General features: G+C 34.6%; 1 protein-coding gene across 13 annotated transcripts in view; it reads left to right on the top strand.

The window, feature by feature from the left end:
• The window catches only part of KIAA1109 (KIAA1109 ortholog), a 219,284-nt gene extending 201,392 nt beyond the window's left edge, over positions 1-17,892 (top strand). For 12 of the 13 annotated variants that reach the window (XM_043569106.1, XM_043569090.1, XM_043569164.1 and 9 more), the window contains 12 exons: positions 984-1,121; positions 1,879-2,136; positions 3,260-3,410; positions 3,787-3,944; positions 4,042-4,234; positions 4,462-4,679; positions 7,734-7,985; positions 8,673-8,876; positions 10,614-10,808; positions 11,206-11,340; positions 14,671-14,836; positions 17,158-17,892. In XM_043569106.1, the coding sequence (XP_043425041.1) occupies positions 984-1,121; positions 1,879-2,136; positions 3,260-3,410; positions 3,787-3,944; positions 4,042-4,234; positions 4,462-4,679; positions 7,734-7,985; positions 8,673-8,876; positions 10,614-10,808; positions 11,206-11,340; positions 14,671-14,836; positions 17,158-17,374 (2,285 nt within the window). In that variant the 3' untranslated portion in view covers positions 17,375-17,892. Of the gene's footprint in view, positions 1-983; positions 1,122-1,878; positions 2,137-3,259; positions 3,411-3,786; positions 3,945-4,041; positions 4,235-4,461; positions 4,680-4,815; positions 5,523-7,733; positions 7,986-8,672; positions 8,877-10,613; positions 10,809-11,205; positions 11,341-14,670; positions 14,837-17,157 lie in introns of those variants that run through there. The other variant, XM_043569201.1, reaches the window with a different exon arrangement.
• Positions 17,893-21,442: the final 3,550 nt, after the last annotated feature.

Below are 21,442 nucleotides of genomic sequence, written 5' to 3'. Positions count from 1 at the left end.
ACAAAAAAATTGTATGTGGATTATAAAATAAACATGTTTTCATTAAAAAAAAAAAAGTGGGAAGATGCTTCAGATTGGTGTTTTAAAAAGAGAGTTGACAGTAGCATGAAAAATGGAAAGATGCTTGCAAAGGCTGTTGAAATAGACCAAGAAATAGGGGATAAACCTCTGAACCGTGACAGTAAAAAAAGAAGAGGGAATGATTTTAAGAGAACTATAAGAGAATCTACATGCTTGAGGACAAACTGTGTAAGGAGCGATAGAGAAGACAGGGATGCCTCAAGCTTTTAGCTTAGGTGACAGAAGGGGCAGTGGACCATCATTAACTTAGAAAGTAAGGAAGTGCCTAATAGGACATTTAGGTGGGAGAGTCTGGTAGACAACTGGCTGATTGGCTGTGTGGATACGGACTTGGGCTGAGACAGAAATGTTAGATTTGGGAGACACTGGTGTGTAAATACTACAGAAACTATGCAGAGGAACAGAAGAGCACGTAAAGCAGGAGCAACAGAATGCTCAGAGCAGAACCCCAAGAGGTGGCCATCAGAAGAATGCTTTCAGACTGACAAGTCTAAAAGGAAAATAGTAGTTCTTGCCACACACTGTTTAGTTTACAACTAATTTTGAGGAAATTTGTATCCCCTGCCCATCCTGATTATTCAATTTCCATATTTGAGAAGAGCTCTATGTTAAAGTTGAAAGCTGCCAATAAGTCTGATCTTTAGAACCTCTCAGAATTTCACGATAAAGTGATAAAAGAATTTCAAGTTGCCCTCACCTCAAAAAAGGAAGTGGAATAATGTAAGAATGTGCTATTTTAATCATTTGTGCAAGAACAAATATCACTTACTAATCATACCATGTAACTTATTTTGATATTTCATTAATTAGTTGTGTAACATGTCATATTATGCTTACCATGTGAAAAGACTTTTAAAGTTTTGGAAATCTGTTCTAACAGATTTTATTTATTTCTTCATCAGCTGTCTGCGATATAGGATCTGCCTCCTTTAAATATGATATGCGTCGACTCAGTGAAATTCTGGCATTTCCAAGAGCCTGGTATAGGAGAAGTATTGCAAGACGCTTATTCCTTGGAGACCAAACTATAAATTTGCCAAGTAAGCTTGTTATGTAACTGTAATTATACTTAGGTTGCTTTTAATTATGATTACAATAATAACAAGAACCTCGGATTGATAACACAAGTTTTGTTAAGTTGTACAACAACTTGTTAAGTTGCACCATGCAATTCATTCACCCACTGAATAAATGTCTATTGAGCGCCTCTAATGTGCTAACTAACCATTGGGGATACATTAGTACTGGAGATCACAAAAAGCTTGCCCTTTCAGAGATTACATTCAGCTGACTTATATTCTGTAATTATTCTGTAATCTTTGTAAAATCTAGAAATGCAGAAATACATTTAACCATCCAAGTTAATCTGGTTAGTTAAGCATGAAAAACAAAATGTTGGCAAGTTAATCTGGTTAGTTAAGCATGAAAAACAAAATGTTGGGAACATGTTACCATATTGCCTGCATTTTTTCTCTAGGACTTACATATTGTTGTACTAGTATAGTATGTAAGTGAAAGGTAGAGTTGGCATGATACAGTAGAAAATATTAGAAATCCAGGTCTGAGTCTATTCCCTCATCTATAAAATGGATCTGTCTTGCCCTTTTCATGAGTTTCTGTAAGAATTAAATAATAACTTGCTGGAAAGTATTTTGCAAACCATAAATTACTGTACAGTTACCAAATAAAGAACTAGAAGGCATATATAATTATAAATGGAGTGGTGAAATTTATTATTTTATAAGATGGAGACTCTACCCTGGTTAATTCTGTTTCTGTTTTCCACTTTTCTAATAGCATCTGGCCCAGGGACACCTGATTCCATTGAAGGGGTAAGCCAACATCTTTCCCCAGAATCATCAAGAAAAGCTTACTGCAGGACCTGGGAGCAGCCTAGTCAGTCAGCCTCCTTCACCCACATGCCTCAGTCACCTAACGTATTCAATGAACATATGACAAACAGCACCATGTCACCAGGGACAGCAGCACAGAGCCTAAAGTCCCCAGCTTCCATAAGATCAAGGAGCGTGTCTGATTCTTCAGTTCCCCGAAGAGGTAACACTGCTCTCTTTGTTATCAGTATCCCCACCCAATGCCCCCAATATAAAAATCTTAATACATTACTCTCAGATTTTTGCCTCAACTGTAGAAAAATATACTCTTGCAGACTTTTATGGAAGATGATTATGGTTGGGGGGCGGGGGGTGGAATACCCAAACAAAACAACAAACACTTCAAAGTATTTGCCAGCAGAAGAGGTAGGTGGATGGCTAGTAGTTTTGAGAGAGGAGTGAGCATATTGTTAGTTTGCTCCACATCGTACCCTTATTCTTAGAAGTAAAACCAACTGGGGCACCTGGGTGGCTCAGTCTGTTAAGCATCCAACTTTGGCTCAAGTCTTGATCTTGCAGTTTGTGAATTCGATCCCTGCACTGACAGCACAGATCCTGCTTAAGACTCTCACTCTTCCTCTCTCTCTGCCCCTCTTCTACTTGGATGTGCACACTCTCTCTCTAAATAAATAAGTAAACTAAAAAAAAAAAAAAAAAAAGTAATACCGACCTACAGTGTTGTTAAAGATGTCTGATATTGAAAATGTTAATCTTTGGTATTTATTCATTCAGTCATTCTTTTTATTCAGCCACTGTTTCTTGAACTCTTTTATATGTTCAGCACTGTTTATGTCTTAACATATAAAAGTGATGTAGTTCATGTCACAAGCTTAGAGTATGATGAGTAAATGAAGGATTCAAGATACACACTGAGCCCACAGGAACCCAGAAGACAGGTGCCTCAGCAGGTGTCTGCATTTCAGAATAGTTCCTGCCTTCAGGTCCTCTATTTGGCAGCAGCACCTTCTGATTTTCTCCTTTGTTAAGCAAATCTGAGGGTGATGATCTGTGTTGCTGTATCCCACGCACATCAGAATTTCCTCATAGAAAATGGAGATCATACGGAACTTTATGAGCTTTCAAGAAGTAAGACTATCAGCCCTTACTGAACACTCATTCAGTAAATGGTAGCTAGTATTTTAGAGGCAATGTGACAGATATTAAATGTTAGGTCTTAATTCAGAATACCATATTTTTATTTTGGGGATTAGAGTGATAAGAGTGATAATTTTTAATTGTCCATGCATCTATGTGAATGAATATGCTTTTGATTTTTCTATTTTTAGATTCACTTTCAAAAACATCAACTCCTTTTAACAAATCAAACAAAGCAGCAAGCCAACAAGGGACCCCATGGGAAACATTGGTCGTGTTTGCCATCAACTTGAAGCAATTAAATGTTCAAATGAATATGAGTAATGTAATGGGAAATACAACGTAAGCTATTCAGATAAAAGGAAAATTAATCATTAGTTGTAATTTTTCTTATATTGTAGGAAAGCAATTTAAAACCTTTTTAATACTGAAATGTTTGAGACAGTAAAGACAGTAGAAAAAAGATGTAAATTGCTTTATCCTGAAAGTGGCCTTATCAAAGATACGTAATCTAAAACAACATGGAATATGTATTCTAAAAAGAGAAAATTATAGTGTCATTTGCTAGGTAAAAAAGCTTTATCATCAATATTAATATTCAAACATTTACCACAATTTTTATAAGAAATGTATTGTTTTGTCAAGCTTTTTAAAATCCTCTAACTCCTGTTTTAATTCATGATGCTGAAAGCTTAATAACCCTTTTTCTTTTTTTCAGGTGGACAACTAGTGGTTTGAAGAGTCAGGGCCGTCTGTCAGTAGGAAGTAATCGAGATCGAGAGATAAGCATGTCTGTTGGTCTGGGAAGATCACAGTTAGATTCTAAAGGAGGAGTAGTGGGAGGGACCATAGATGTCAATGCTTTGGAGATGGTTGGTATGTTGAAATTTTACAACTGAAAAGTTTTTTAAAATTGATTTTGGTGTTTCCCAGTAGGCATTTCTGTGAAAAGTAATTATTGTTTCTATTTTAGCTCATATTTCTGAACATCCAAATCAGCAACCCAGTCACAAAATTCAGATTACTATGGGTTCTACAGAAGCTCGTGTTGATTACATGGGCTCAAGTATCCTCATGGGTATCTTCAGTAATGCTGATCTCAAGCTTCAGGATGAATGGAAAGTAAATCTGTATAATACACTGGATTCAAGCATGACTGATAAGAGGTATTTAGTAAAATGTTACTTTTTGAACACTTTATAGGACTGCTCCTGTTTTCTCTCATCCAGTTAGAAAACACAAACAATTCACTTTTCTTGTAAAATGATTTTCTATTATGCAACAATATGAATGAAAAAGCTGGGTGGGTGAAGAAGGGAATTTGGTTTTTGTTTTGTTTGGTTTTTTTTAGCTGTTTTGTATAAGATATATGATACTCTGTTTTATGCTTTAGTGAAATATTTGTCCATGGAGATCTGAAGTGGGATATTTTCCAAGTAATGATATCAAGATCAACTACACCGGACCTGATAAAAATAGGAATGAAGCTCCAGGAATTTTTCACACAACAGTTTGACACCAGCAAACGAGCTCTGTCTACCTGGGGACCTGTTCCTTATCTTCCACCTAAGACAATGACAAATAACTTAGAGAAAAGTTCACAAGAACAATGTAAGAATTAGAACTAAGCCTTTATATATGCTGTATCTTTCACTAAAAGTTGCGTTACAATTTTAATTTAATATATATACTACCTATATATCATACTTACAAAGTGGTTCATATGCTTTTTATTCTATTCACTCAGCAATGTACCTGATTTCCTGCCCATCAATGGAATTAAAGGCCATCATTTGGGAAGTCATCATTTATTATCTCCCCCCCCTGCCAAACTCACCCATAACCATACCCACTCCATGCTCCTGAATACTAACTATGACAATACTATGTTCTGGTTTAGAGCTTGGGCTGTGTAATCAGAATGTCTAAGTTTGGATTTATTAGATGTGTCGTATTAGGCAGATATTCACTCAGTAATTCAATCAGCAAATCAGCTATGTTCTTAAGCACGGTTTTAGGCATAGGAGATCTACTAGTAGACAAAGTTCCTACCCACATAAAACTTTGTTCTAATGGGAGAGATAGACCATAGTTAATTTACTAACTAGGTAATTTCAGGTAGAAAGACGTGCTGAAAAAGCAGGGAAAAGAGATAAAGAATTCTAGTGTGTGAGGCTAGCTAGTGTAGAAAGGGGGTTCAGAGAAGCCTTTCTGAAGTGAAAGATCTAGACTAGAAAGATCTCTTCTGGGAAAGAGAGTTGTATGCATAGGGGCCTACTGAAGAGTGCAAAGCTCCTACAGAAGAAAGTTGGCTTATTTGAGGATGATTAAGGTGGCTACTTTGTTGGAACAAAGTGAGCAAGCAGGAAAATGTTGGACATGAATGGCCACATTCAAAAGATTTTTAATATGACAGATAGCTCCATTGGAAAGTTCTGAACAGATTTGATATTTGATTTACTTTTTCTTAAACTTTTTTTAAAAGGATATTTTATTTATTTGAAAGAGTGAGAAAATGAGATTCCCAGGTAGGCTCTGGGCTGTTGATAAGGAGCTCTATCTCACAAACTGTGAGATCATGACCTAAGGCGAAACCAAGAATTGGATGCTCAACTAACCCCTTAAAATACTCCTTTTTAGAGAATCATTCTGGCTGCTGTGTAGAGAATAGACTATAGGTGGTTAAGAGTGGAAGTAGAGACCATCGCAGTAATTACCATTACCATTATTGGACACATAGTAACAGTAAGGAGACCATTGGAAGAGTTCAGGCAACAAATGATGGTGGCTTTAACTAGAGAGAGGTAAAAGTGGTGAAAAGTAGTCAGAATCAGGATAATTTTAAATAATATTTTAGGGGCGCCTGGGTGGCTCACTTGGTTGAGCATCTGACTCTTGGTTTTGGCTCAGAGCATGACCTTACCGTTTGTGAAATTAAACCCTATGTAAGGCTCTGCACTGAGAGCATGGAACCTGCTTGGGATTCTCTCTCTCCCTATCCCCCACTCAAGCATGTGCACTTTTTCTCTCTCTCAAAATAAACTTAAAATATAATTTTTTATAATCACAGAAGCAGTACATATGCACTGGAAAAGCCTAGAAAATAAATACAAGCAAAAAATAGAAACCTCACATTCCATCCAGAAATCAACACTCTGAACAGTTTATATGCTTTCAGATAATTTTCTATGAACCTATATACACATGTACTTTTTACCAAAATATTGTTCATACTGTTTCATAACCTTTTCTAGTGAACAATATCCAGTTTTCATTTTGTTAATTATCTTCTCTAGCCTTCTGAGGACTATATATGTATACTGGTTTGGACAAATCAGTTGTAATATCGGTGTGTGTGTGTATGTATGTATGTATATATGTATGTATGTATATACACATACACATATATATAAAATTCAAGATCCCAATTTAAATCTGGTTATGTTCTTCTACTCTCTTTTAAATCAGCATAGTCCTTTTTTTTATGACCTGACTTGTTGAAGAGACTTGGCCAATTTTCCTACAGAATATCCTTCTAGATTTTTTTTTCAGTTGTTTCCTTGTGGTTTATCTTGTTCCTCTCTTTTCTGTATTTACTTTAAACTAGAATTGGTGTCAGGCACATTACAAATTAGAGAGATGTTCCCCAAAATGCCTGGCCTGGATTCTTCAAAAAAGTCCTTGTCATGGAAAACAACCCAGGCATAGGGAATTGTTTTAAAGGAAACTAAAGACACATAAAACTAAATACAATGTATGATCCTTGGTTGGATCTGGAATGAAAGTTGTGGAAAACAATCAAAAAGGACATTATTGGGATAAGTCAGAAATATAACTAGTGCTTCTCAAACTTTAATGTGCATCTGAAACACCTGGAGATCTCATTAAAATGAAGATTCTGATACATTAGGAACAAGGTGGACTTAAGAGTCTCCATTTCTAGGGGGCGCCTGGGTGGTTCAGTCGGTTAAGCGTCCAACTTAGGCTCAGGTCATGATCTCATGGTCCGTGAGTTCGGGCTGTGTGCTGACAGCTCAGAGCCTGGAGCCTGTTTCAGATTCTGTGTCTCCCTCTCTCCCTGACCCTCCCCCCGTTCATGCTCTGTCTCTCTCTGTCTCAAAAATAAATAAACGGTAAAAAAAAATTTTTTTTTTAATAAAAAAAAAAAAAGTCTGTTTCTAATAAGCTTCCACATGATGCTGATGCTGCTGGTCCTGAGACCACTTTTGAGTAGCAAGGGTATAAGAGAATTTTTAAAAATCAGGAGATCTGCATTTGATTTCTAGCTCTTCTAGTCACTGGTTCACTAAACCCCTCTTCTTCATTGAAAAGAATATAGATGAAATATCTAATTTACAGAATTATTGTGAGAATTGTATAAAATTTCATGCAAGCACTTTGTAAATCATGAATCATTATAGAAATGTTAGTTGTCATTATTATTAGCAAGTTACTACTTTTCTTAATTCTATCCATCCTTATGAGCATCTTTTCCCAGACTATATTTTTATCAGCTTCTGCTTAATGTTAGCCAGGTGTTGGATTGTTTTTATCCCTTACCTGCATCACTTCAGCTGTAGAAAATAGCCACCTGCTGCCTTTCCACCTGCCATTCAGGATGTTTGAGAGGCACTTGAGGATAAGTGGTTTTTGGTTTTCTTGCAGTGCTTGATGCAGCTCATCATCGACATTGGCCTGGAGTATTGAAGGTGGTATCGGGATGCCACATATCCTTATTTCAGATTCCATTACCAGAAAATGGAATGCAGTTTGGAGGATCAATGAGCTTACATGGAAATCATATGACACTAGCTTGTTTTCATGGTCCAAATTTCCGTTCAAAATCCTGGGCCCTTTTTCACTTAGAAGAACCAAATATTGCTTTTTGGACTGAAGCTCAGAAAATCTGGGAAGATGGTAAATGGACACATTTATAACTTTTACCTTTTCTTATGATTAACTTTTACCTTTCTGATATGAATATAAATGACAGAATAATTTTGCTTTCTTGTATCTTTTGTATGTTTTTCTTATATTACTGAAGTCCAACCCTGTTTGTTCTCATGTACTTGACATGTCAAGGAGTTCATTGCCAATGTGTCAATATAGTCTGGGACATGCTTAACCACTTACTTCTGAACTTGCCATCTTACTCTGTTTCTTAAGCAATTAAAGTTTCTGCGCTGTGTCTGGCCACAGTCATAATAAGTTATTGTAAATTTTTCTTATAAAAACATGATAAAAGACACATGGTGGTAGTTTAAGGAAACTGTCAGTCAAAACTATTATAAAACTTTTATGGGTAAGGCTATGCTTTTACCTCTATTTACAGTGATAAACCTCCTTCCTTTTAGCTTTAATTTCCTAATCTGTGGTTTCTTAATAATAAAGAAAAAATGGTTGATGCTCATTATCTTACTGGGGACAAATCAAGTTATAACTAAAAGAAAGAAAACCTATTTGTGATTTTTTTTCTCATTTACTCTTCAGTTTTACACTCTTTCTTATGTATGAGTTAGCTAAGTCTATTGCTCTGAAGCCACAACTATTTTCTTGCATCTAAATATAGCTTGTTAACATTAAGAAACCTTTTTTTTCTTCTAGGGTCTAGTGATCATTCTACATATATTGTACAAACGCTGGATTTTCATCTGGGCCATAACACCATGGTTACCAAACCATGTGGTGCTTTGGAAAGTCCTATGGCAACAATAACTAAGATAACAAGGCGTCGCCATGAGAATCCACCCCATGGAGTAGCAAGTGTGAAAGAATGGTTCAATTATGTTACAGCCACAAGAAATGAAGGTTAAAAGTTTATTTCTTTAAAGAGATTTGTTTTCTCTATTTGGAGCCCTGTTAACCTGTGTTTAGAATTTAATTAGAGGGAGAATTTTCATTTATTTTAAATCAGTTTCATTTTATTCCTGATGACATAAGTACTAATGTTGTACATGATTCACCACCCTGATTGTGCAACATCTCAAAAACTGGACACTATTTTAGATGTAAGAAGACATTCAAAAATAAAGTTGGTTTAAATAAATGAAGTTTATTATAGTTAAAATATTTTTGTAGTGATGCTAAATATCAGAGGTTTGGTAAAGTTATTACACAACTAAGTAATACAATGCCACAAACTTAAGGTTTGGGATGGTTGGTATAAAATGAAGCTAAATAATAATATTCCTATGAAATAAGTTTAAAAAGAGCACTTTTGGTGAATTTTTCCATTTGATTAGAATCACCAATCTTGCGATAATGTGGTCAGGAAAATTCTTATTTTGTGGTTGTTTTTGTGTTCAAGTTTATAGTACTGGCTTTTACCAATCATGTCATCTGTCCTGGAAAGGTGACTAGATTCAGACCCGTGAAGACTTGAATATTGTACAGAAATAACCATCTTTCAAAACTGTAAAGATGACTTAAGTTCCATTGAAAAAGTTACTATGGAATAGGTCATCCCAGGGGTAGAGACTGTTGAAAATAATCTGAGAAGAAAAGGATAAGGAAGTAAATTAGAAGATTATGTATGTATTGACTATTCTGTATTGACTATTCTATCTTCCAATAGAATTTTTGGAGGAGGGAGTTCTTTTTGGCTGGTATACCATGTTGGGGCTATTAGCAAACTTCACTGCTACCTATATACCTAAAAAATTATTAACTTTTATAAGAAAACCATAGCACATATGTTGGAGAAAATCAGGACTTCTACCTGATTTCAAAGTCAGGAACATATTTAATTGCAAATTCTCTTAAGAGTAAAGTATTCACAATATGAATGAAACTCATGTGTGGAATTTAAGAAACAAAACAGAAGAACATAGGGAAAGGGAAGGAAAAATAAGATTAAAAACAGAGGGGGGGGGCAAACCATAAGAGATTCTTAAATACAGAGAACAAACTGAGTGTTGCTGAAGGGGAGGTGGGTGGGTGATGGGCATTAAGGAGGGCGCTTGTTGGGATGCACACTGGGTGTTTTATGTAAGTGATGAATCACTGGGTTCTACTCCTGAAACCGGTACTACACTGTATGTTAACTAACTTGAATTTAAATAAATAATGTACTCTTAAAAAAAAGAGTAAGGTATTCAATCTATGGAGAATTCTGAGCTTAATTAAACTCTTAAATTTAAACATGAATTTAGTTAAAAATAATATTCATTTTAATGTTTGAGAAATACAAACAAAATATATTAGATTTATCCAAAGTCATGTTATAAAGCTTTAGTCATGAGAACAGTGATAGAATCACTATATATATATATGTAGTATATATATACTATATATATGTGTGTGTGTATATATATACATATATAAATAAAACTGTGCATATATAAACATATTACTATATTTGTAAATATAAACAAATAGATAATAAATATATTTAAATAGACCAAAGCTTTATATGGCTCTATTTTTAAAAATGTGAATCATTATTTTCCAGCTTCTAAAATGATAAAAATTCTGTGAAAATTATATGCTTATCAATTATATGCTGGTTTAATTTGATTCCTTTTGTCTTTATTATTATCCACGTAGAGCTAAACTTGCTTCGTAATGTTGATGCTAATAATACTGAGAATAGTACTACAGTGAAAAATTCTAGTTTGTTGAGTGGATTCAGAGGAGGTTCTAGCTACAATCATGAAACAGAGACTATCTTTGCTTTACCAAGGATGCAGCTTGAATTTAAATCCATTCATGTTCAAGAGCCACAAGAACCTTCATTACAGGGTATGTGGAAAAATAGTTTCTAAAGTTACTAAGAAAATTCTAAAGGAACTTCAGATTACTGTGTTCACACAGGTTGTGTAATATTAATATAGTGTAATGAAATTGATTTGCTTAGTCAAATTTTCTTATCAGCTATATGACTTCTGGCAAATGATTCAATCCATTTGTACCTCTTTCTCTTTGGGAAAATGGGGAGTAATAACAGGACCTCATTCATAGGGTTTTTATGAGGAATAAATGGCACATATTTGGAAAGCGCTTAGTAAATTATCATCATTTGTAAATCTCTGTAGTTGCATTTAAATGGATTCATTTATATGAACCCATGTAAAATCCCTTATTAAGAGAAAGGGACTTCTTTCGTTAAGTCTTTTACTGTAGAACTTTGCCATTGCAGATGCCAACCTGAAGCCGAAGGTAGAATGCAGTGTGGTGACAGAGTTCACTGATCACATTTGTGTGACTATGGATGCTGAGCTCATCATGTTCCTTCATGATTTAGTGTCAGCTTACCTTAAAGAAAAAGAAAAAGGTGGGTAGCATATTCTTTTTTCTTTCTTTCAAGCTTCAGGAAAGGCAGTTGTCAGTGCCATTTATATGGATTTTTATGGTCTAATGATAAAATGACTGGAATGTGTCTCCGTCCTTTATGAGTTGTATGTATCAATGAAATATATTGGTAAAACTGTGTGACAGACTATCTACTATGTACATGACACTCAGTCAAAATATACCTCACACTGAATGGTGTTTTATTACTTTACCAAATGTTTCCATATAAGCTAAGTACATTATCAGGACTTGTAGGAGAATCAAAGAAAGAAAGAAGAGAAAGAACATTTCTTTGAGGAAACACTGCTAGTCAAAGTGAAATGGCTAAAGAAACAACTACATAATAAAGTAGCATGAGTTATAAACATAATTGGGAAAACTCAGTTAAGTAGATAAGTCTGTTTAGAATGCAGAGAACATTATCTTTTTAGAAATAAATTATTTAGACCTCATTGGTGGGGTTTTGTTTTTATGAGCTAGCTAACATTGGTTTACTCACTGGAAACTTACATGTTTGTCCATTAAGAGACATATGGCAGGGCGCCTGGATGGCTCAATTGGTTAGGCATCCGACTTCGGCTCAGGTCATTATCTCACAATTCATGATTTCGAGTCCCGCGTTGGGCTCTGTGCTGATAGCTCAGAGCCCGGAGCCTCTCTCTCTCTCTCTCTCTGAAAAATAAACATTTAAAAAAAATTTTTTTTTAATTTAAAGGAACATGTGGTGACCCTAATATCCATATAGAATGAATATAATAGAATCCATTCCATCCTCTGTAGCTGTTGAAAAGAATGAGGTAGTCTGAAATGTAATGATATGGAATGCCTTCCAAATATATAGTCTTTATTCACCCAGTAAGTATTTATTGCACAAACCTATGAATATATAGTGGTAAAACAATAGACATGATTTTCTTAAAAAGAATTTTTTTTTAATGTTTGTTTATTTTTGAGAGAGCAAGACAGAGCGTGAGCAGGGGAGAGGGAGACACAAATCTGAAGCAGGCTCCAGGCTCCAAGCTGTGAGCACAGAGTCCGATGTGAGGCTCAAACTCATGAACCATGAGATCATGACTAAACCAAAGTGGGATGCTTAACTGACTGAGCCACCCAGGTGCCCCAGGATGTGATTTTTTTTTTTAATTGCTTAGAATACATGCTATTTGTTTAGATCGCCCTGTAATACTTCATTTTCTTCATGAATAAATATAAAATTTTTCTAGCAGTATTTCAAAATAGCCTCATGATAAATGTTTGAGTGAACAAAACAGATTATTTTTTAAAAAAAATTCAAAAGCAGCATAGCACAGATTGAATTGCTGTTCCATTACTATTAAATCTAGATGTGTCAACAATTCAGTGAGAGTAAAATCAGTAATGATGACTGAAAGAAATCTATGAGACAGGAGTTGAAACTTAAATGACTGAAATCATTTAATAGGAAATACTTTATATAAGTAGATCCAGTCTTCACTTATAGCACCAACATATAACAGGCACTATTATAATCCTCCTGTTTTTCTCTCTGCCTTAATATTTGAACTTAATGTGGAAAAAAAAATATTCCAAGTAAATCTGTGAAGTTCAGAATTCTTTTCTAGTATACCTGTATATAAAAGCCTGCCAGATTTCTTTCTCACAGTTATGTGAAACCTTTGTCACTTCACGAAATACTGTGTTGGTCTTGGTCTGCTATAAACTGTGCATATTTTTTTTTTTAATCTTTAAATACAAACTGTTGCACACACACACACACACACACAAAAGAGAAACAGACTCACTGAGAACAAACTGGTGGCTCCCAAAGGGGAGAGGAATGGGAAGATGGGAACAGATGAAGAGGATTAAGAGCTACACACTTCTAGTTATAAAATAAGTCATGCGTATGAAAAGTAAAGCATAGGGAATATAATCAATAAAATTTTAATACACTGCTTGTGGTGAGCATTTCAAAATGTATATAATTGCTGAATCACTATGTTGCATACCCAAACCTAATATATATGTAAATTATTTTTCAATTAAGAGTAAAAACACAAACTTGTTTAATATCATTTCATGGGAAAGAGGAAATGGGAATTTGATTATCAGACTTACAGTAACCAAGTGTTATTATCTATGTGGATTTCAGTTATAAATAAAAATATTTTGGGGCGCCTGGGTGGCGCAGTCGGTTAAGCGTCCGACTTCAGCCAGGTCACGATCTCGCGGTCCGTGAGTTCGAGCCCCACGTCAGGCTCTGGGCTGATGGCTCAGAGCCTGGAGCCTGTTTCCAATTCTGTGTCTCCCTCTCTCTCTGCCCCTCCCCCGTTCATGCTCTGTCTCTCTCTGTCTCAAAAAAAAAAAAAACAAAAAAACAAAAAAAAAGTTAAAAAAAATATTTTAACAGTTATATTTTGTTATTAAAAACTAAAATTAGTTTTGACCAAAATAAGTACAAACATGCCAGAGAATATTATTAACAGCATGTAAGACTAGACCAAATCAACATATTTCTAGAACATCAGATCAATTATAGCACCGTAACCATTACCAATAATAAAAGCAGAGCAACTGAGCAGGCAGTAACTGCCTATATTCTTATGTGGTGTGATAGTGTGACAATAAGTACAGTTTTATTCCTAAGCTCATTCCCAGTCCATGTGTTACCCTGCTGCTAATCTACAATAAAGTTAAAAACAGGCTACACAAATTTATTAAAAGTACATTACATGAAAACTATATTTCAGATTTGATTTTGATTTTATATATATTATGATCACCAATTTAAAAAGAACTTGTCTTTCATAAAACATTTGAGTATGCACTTATAAGAATGAAAGGCTGCTTATGTAAAAGGCTTAGAACCAGTGTTCAAATATATATATATACATTTACATCTTAAAACTACTGAGTGATACTTTATTGAGACACAATTCACATATAATACAGTTCACTCATTTAAAGCTATTTAAAATGTCCACCTATAGTCATTCTTTAGGAAACTTTTAACTGTCAATTTTAGTGTCCCATGCCTGTTGTCAAATCTTGTCATTCTTTACTATTAGTGTAAAGCACAGAAATATATATAAAATATATGCTATTCCTCAAAAATATGTTAACTTTAATACTGTCTTTCTTTAAGAAATACCAATAACTGGCACTTGTTTATGGCTTATTTTTAAATACTAGTTTTTCAGAAATATCATTAAATGAGGTTTTGGCCAGTTCATAAGTAAAATGATAAATGGAACTAATTATACTATTCATATGGTGATTTAAGATAAACTTATTATATACTTGCAATATTAATCTATGATTTTCATCATAGCCATTTTTCCACCTCGGATTTTATCTACTCGACCAGGACAAAAAAGTCCAATTATTATACATGATGACAATTCCTCTGACAAAGACAGAGAAGACAGCATCACTTATACTACTGTGGACTGGAGAGATTTTATGTGCAACACATGGCATCTAGAACCCACTCTTAGGTAAGTAGAAGGTATATATATTTACCTATATCCTACAGGATTATTATGAGAAAAAGGTTATAAATGATATAGTAAGTTAAATATAATTTACCAAAAACTTTTTAGAAGTTAGCTACTTATAACATCTCTAACTTCTGGCTATGCTTTCTGCTACTTTCTGCTTTTTTAAGTTCTTCTAGTCAGGGCAAAAGAAACACAAACACTGCAAATAGCTCAGCATCCTTCACTGTGTAACATTCTTCCAGTTAATCACTAAAATATGAGAGTAACTCTACTTCCACCATTGCTGCTATGTTTTTACCAGGATATTAATTTCAGGTGTTTGAAGTACCTACAGTTAAGTTTTTTGTTACTAAGTTTGGGTAGATACAGTAGCAGCCACACATTATCATTAAGGAATTATTACAATTTCTCACATATGTCATGACAATGTAATAGAACCTGCAATGTCATAGTTTGTCTGCATGCTAAGCAATACAGAACCATCCCTGAAATGTTGACTTTAAGGCTGTCAGATTCAGGTTCATTTACCGAGTCATATTCTAATACAATCATGATGCCAATTACATCAACTTACTTTCATATTTAAATGTCAGTAGTATTTTCTAGTTTTAATTACATTTATAATGGCTGCTATAACTAGTGATACTTGCAGTGTGTGTCCTTGTTTATGATTACCACTTATGACCTTCCTTTCATTTTTCCCTTTCATCTGCTTTGCTAATGAAATTTTAACTGTCTGAATCATGGAATAATGGTATCAAAAAAAGGTCATCATAAGAAAATTCTAGCATATTTCTGCATAATGATACAGATTTCATTTAGATAAGGTTATTCAGACATATTTATGCCACAAAATAATTCCAAACTAACAAAATATCCATTATACAGTAGACTCTTGTAAAAACAAAGTAGTGACTTTGTGTTAATTTGTATTCAATAAAATTTGGTATGAATAGTACATATACTCATGAAAAGTATTAACAGTGTCAGTGCTCAGGAACAGAATTAAATATTGCAGAGGTTCTAATGCAGAAAACTACTTAGAAAATTTGTTTTGTATTTGTAAATCTATGATGAAATTAAATACCTTTTAATTTGAACTTAAAAAGTTAAAAAGTGGTGGAGAGCATGTTGAAGAGCTCTGGCTCTAAGTCCAGGTTTACAGATAGCATAGTAACTAAATTATCTTGGCCAGAGGATCTAACCTAGTTCTGCCTCAGTTGCTTCATATGAACAATTGGTAAACAATATTACCTACCTTGTAGGGTTGTTACAATGGTTAAATGAGTTAATGCAAAATGCTTATAACTATTAGAGTTTTAGCAGATCAATGCTTAATACCCTCTTTTTCCCTTCCCAAGTTCAGAACCAATTAAGACAGTGGGAGAGAGGCAGCTGCAAATCAAAATGGCAGTTTTAATACTGATAAGGCTCATAACAGAGAATGTGATTTCTATGTCTGGAAACAATGGCTTTCTACTACAAAGTCCAAGTTTGGACTTACCTACAGGGCCTTCATGATGGAGAACTCAGGGTGGAGGCGGGTGTACACCAGAATTGTGCAGTTGACAGCTCTGTGAACTCACCTAGCTACAGGCGGCCATGGACAGTCTTGGGTTAACCTATTTAGGAGTCTGTCCTTGAGAAACCTATTGCATGAAGGGACGGATCAAAATGAGTGGCTCTTAAGAGAAGGTAGGGAAGGGGGCACTAAACTACACTATATGGTTCCTCTGTTAACTTGTCAAACAGATAAATCATCAATAAGGGAGCAGAGGAAGGTCAGTAGTGTTTCACAAATGGCTATTCCTCTCTAAGGAAGGAAATGCCAGGAATAGGGAAAAAACTGTGTCCTTCAGACACATTTAGCCCATAGCAAACAATACATTTTAGCCTTTTTCCCCCCACCATTATGCCACATATGTTGAACTCTCAGTTTTATTGAGATAAAACTGACAAAACACGTAAGGTATTTTAAGTGTACAGGGTCATAAACTTTATATCTGTAAACCTTGTAAAAGGATTCCTCCCATCAAGTTAACGTCTTTTAGAATGAACCAGATGTTCTTTAAATATTAAGATGACCCTGTAACTTAAGCCTAAATCAAAATGAGATTCATTTAGTCCACTGCTGTCAAGGATGCTTATAATAGTGAATGCTATTATAGTGAACCCAGGAATTGTAGCTTAGATTACTCAAATGCACCTACTGAGAATATTTTGTCCTAAGCATATTATGGAGGTTTAGTGATGTTCTTGAATCTACCTTTAGGACTGTGTTAGGGCACTGTACTCCCAAATAACTTTTATACTTACAGATTAATTTCTTGGACTGGAAGAAAAATTGATCCAGTAGGTGTTGATTATATTCTTCAAAAATTGGGCTTCCATCATGCCAGGACTACAATTCCTAAATGGCTTCAAAGAGGAGTCATGGACCCACTTGATAAGGTTCTCTCAGTTCTTATCAAAAAACTTGGTACTGCACTACAGGATGAAAAGGAAAAGAAAGGAAAAGACAAAGAAGAACACTAAAAAAGTAACTCATCTGTGAACAAACTGTGATTGTGTCCGTTAAGTTTTATTACACTGGAGTGTTTTTTCTTTTTGTATAGTAAACTTATTTCCAATATAACTTAAAATAATTCTAATTTTGTGGTCATTACATTGAGAGTTTGTAAGTTAATCTGTTTATTCTAGTTCCACCATTCTGTATACAGTGAAGTATTGCATGGTAATGTAAATTTTGTGAAAAACTAGATTAAAATATATAAATCTGCTTGGTAGGGTTTATAATTGTATTATGTGCAATATGATTCCTCCATCTTTAAAATATTTTCAGAGTAACTGTGAATTTCCTTTGATATTGGCCATAACTTTTAGGAAAAATCTTGCTGATAATGTGATTTTTTTTGGTCATTGTTTTTTCTTTTTTTAAAAGGTAGCCTTGTATAAATACCTATATGTATATAGTTTGAGTAATTGTGATATGATTGAATACCACTAAAATATTGTTTGTAACTATTGTAATAAAGTCACAATAATTGGTTTCACTCTGTAGTTTTGGGGTCTTTTCTTCTTTTGATAGCTTATTTTTATAATTCTTGCAAAAATGAAATCCTTATAAAGATTAGCTCAAGGATGCAATCAGGAAGAGGCACAGCAGAGGCTTAAATATTAGATATTATTCTATATATATTTATTTAGACAGCAAGGCACACATGTGAGAGCAGGGGAGGGGCAGGGAGAGAATCCCAAACATGCTCCATGGTGTCAGCACAGAGCCTGACTTGGGGCTCAATCCCACAAACTGTGAAATCCTGACCTGAACTGAAATCAAGAGTCAGAGGCTCAACAAGCTGAGCAACCCAGGCATGCCATTATTTTTTTTTTAAGTTTATTTAAGAGACAGAGGGAGGGAGAGAGAGAATCCCAAGCATGCTCCATGCTGTCAGCACAGAGCCTGACCTGGGGCTCAATCCCACAAACCCCTGAGATTATGACCTGAACTGAAATCAAGAGTTGGATGCTTAACTAACTGAGCCACCCAGGCACTTCTCTATTTCTTAAACTAGTGGTGAGTACACAGATGTATGTTCTTATACTGTGTATGTAAATTTATGTGTATCCTTTTTAAAAACTTTATATATATAAATGTATATATAGTATACATGCAGAAGAATAATAAGATTTTAAAAAGACTAGCAAACTCTAAAGAAATATTCAAAAGTACTTATAATCAACTATATTCCTCCCCCCATGCCCCTACAACTCAGGTTTGAAATCTAGCCAAGGCTGTACAGTCGGTTTAAAGGTTGGGTAAAAAGTAAAACTGAAAAATCCTAGAGCTAGAAAATGCCTCAAAAAAGCCCGTGATGCAGACTCTTGCATTAGGTAGACAACAAAGTGTCTGACAGATTAAAAATAATAATAATTACAGAAGAGCCTCTTGCATATGCGCGCGCGCGCACACACACACACATAAGTGTTGGTAGGGGAATTAACTACTATCACACAGCAATTTAGTAACACCTAAAGGCCTAGTATCTAGAGTCATAATTTTATATTCTTTCTGCTAGACCATCTTTTCTATCATCTGCCAGTTCTCTGCATCACCATTACAGTTGGGGGCTACATGTACATAATTTCTACTCGTCAGGTTTACCAGAGAAGCAAATTCTATGTCTACTATGGATCTAGTGTCTAAGATAAACTACCAGAAAGTTACTTCATAAAACAAACCAACTAAAAATTAAAGAAATTAGTTCCTTGAGTCCTACTCCAGGTATGTATTCTCTGCTTTAAAGAAACAGTATGCTAGTTATAAATGTTAAAAATTTCCCATGGCTTTATATATTATTGACGTATGAGCTAACAAAAAAAAATGATCTAAGTATAAACTTACTTGATTTCTAGCACTGTGATAATGTTTTACTGTGATAAAAACATGAAACCATAAGAATTCTTGAGGAGAACACAGGCAGTAACCTATTTGACATTGGCTGTAGCAACTTCTTTCTAGATATGCCTCTTAAGGCCAGGGAAACAACTACTGAAACTTCATTACAATAAAAAGTTTCTTCACAGCGAAACAAAATTAAAAGGTAACCTAGGACATGGGAGAAGATATTTGCAAATGACATATCTGATAAAGGGTTAGTACCCAAAATCTATAAAGGAATTTCTACAACTCAACACCCAAAAAACAACCCAATTAAAAAATAGGTAGACAGACATCAACATTTTTCCAGAGAAGATACACAGATGGCCAACACACACATGAAAAGATGTTCAGCATCACTCATCATCAGGGAAATATAAAACTACAATGAGACATCACCTCACACCTGTCAGCTAAAATCAACACAAGAAAAAACAGGTGTTGGTGAGAATGTGGAAAAAGGGGAACCCTCTTGCGCTGTTGGTGGAATGCATACTGGTGCAGCCACTCTAGAAAACAGCATGGAGTTTCCTCAAAAAGTTAAAAAAAGAACTACCCTATGATCCAGCAATCTCACTACTAGGTATTAATCCAAAGAATATTAAAATACTAATTCAAAGGGATACATGCACCCTGATATTTATATTATCTACAAGAGCCAAATTATGGAAACAACCACAAATTATTAGTCAAATTATAGAAACAGATGTGGGGCTAGATCTCATGAATTGTGAGCTATGACCTGAGCCTTAACTGAATGAGCTACTTAGGCACCCCAAGAGAATGACTCTTAACTAAAGAGAACAAACATGGTGACCAGAGGGGAGGTGGGTGGGGGGTGGGTGAAATAGGTGATGGGGATTAAGGAGTGCACTTGTGATGAGCACCGGGTGTTGTATGCATGTGTTGAATCACTACATTGCACACCTGAAACTAATATTACACTGTATGATAACTGGAATTTAAATCAAATATTTAAAAAAAAATTTTTTTAAAAGAAGAGGGCAATTTAAATCTGTAACTTCAAAATTTCTGTGGCTCCACTGGACAAAGCTATAAAAAAAAAAAAAACTCTATTTGTGTATTACTGGTAGGAATGTAAACTGGAACAACCCCCATGGAGAAAAATTAGGCAAGAGCTATGAAAATTACAAAGGCATATAATCTTTGCCTTCTCACTGCAGGATGTACCTTCATGTGTGTGAACTATTTAAGAATATTTTTTGCATTATTTGTAATAAGTCATTGAAAACAATTCAAATATCCATTCAACAAAAGACAGGTTAAATAAAATATGGCAGGCCCTTTTGGTGGAATAATATGCAACTGTAAAAAAAAAATAGTAAGGATGATGTTTGTCTAATATTCTTAAATGAAGCAAGATGCATCCAGCTATGTAGATTACAAAGTTTCCAGTCTATCAAAATTATTATCTTCTTCTATTCCAGGAAATCACATGATACATCCAGGTTTTCTGTAAAATTCCAATAACATTTAACAAAACCTTCACAGCTATGATTACAAGCTATAGTAAAAAATAATTTTTTTAAATTACCATGTGAAACACCAAATCTATGAAGTACCAATCTAAACTACCAACATAATACTTATAAAATACAGTATGAATCAATTATTTAAAATAAAAAATTTTTTAAAAATGCTCAAGGACATATAAAATACAAGCTCAAATTTTTAATTAGAATCAATTTTATTATTACACTGAAGTGTTGAGTTCTACTCATCCCTAAAGAATTTCAAAATAACAGTAACAGAACATTGACAATTCATGGAGTGGCCTCAGTCCCCGGGCCACACTAAATAGAACTGCCTTACAAATTTCTCCATCTTTATTATGGAATGGTGTCTTCTGAAGTTAACTGGAGTAAACCTGGTTACCTGAGTATTCTGGTCATTTTCTATGACAAATGATACTGCCAGAATGCTTGTGTCCTCTGCACAGTGAGAGCTAGATATTCATCTCATGTCACTTGAACATGTTCTAAAGTCTGTTGAGAATCTCTTTTGTTTTTCAATTCAGACCTCAAGAACATAGTATTCTTACCCAAAAGTGTTAGATGGCTAGATAGTCCTCAATTCAAAAAACTAATAAATTCAAGTTTTGTGAATTTTGTCTGCTTTACCTGCAGACCAGAGTCAAGCAA

Source organism: Prionailurus bengalensis, chromosome B1 (genome assembly GCF_016509475.1).
Source record: "Prionailurus bengalensis isolate Pbe53 chromosome B1, Fcat_Pben_1.1_paternal_pri, whole genome shotgun sequence".
NCBI lineage: Eukaryota > Metazoa > Chordata > Mammalia > Carnivora > Felidae > Prionailurus > Prionailurus bengalensis.
The sequence above is the reverse complement of the archived record's forward strand: the minus strand, read 5'-3'. Positions and strand labels throughout refer to the sequence as shown.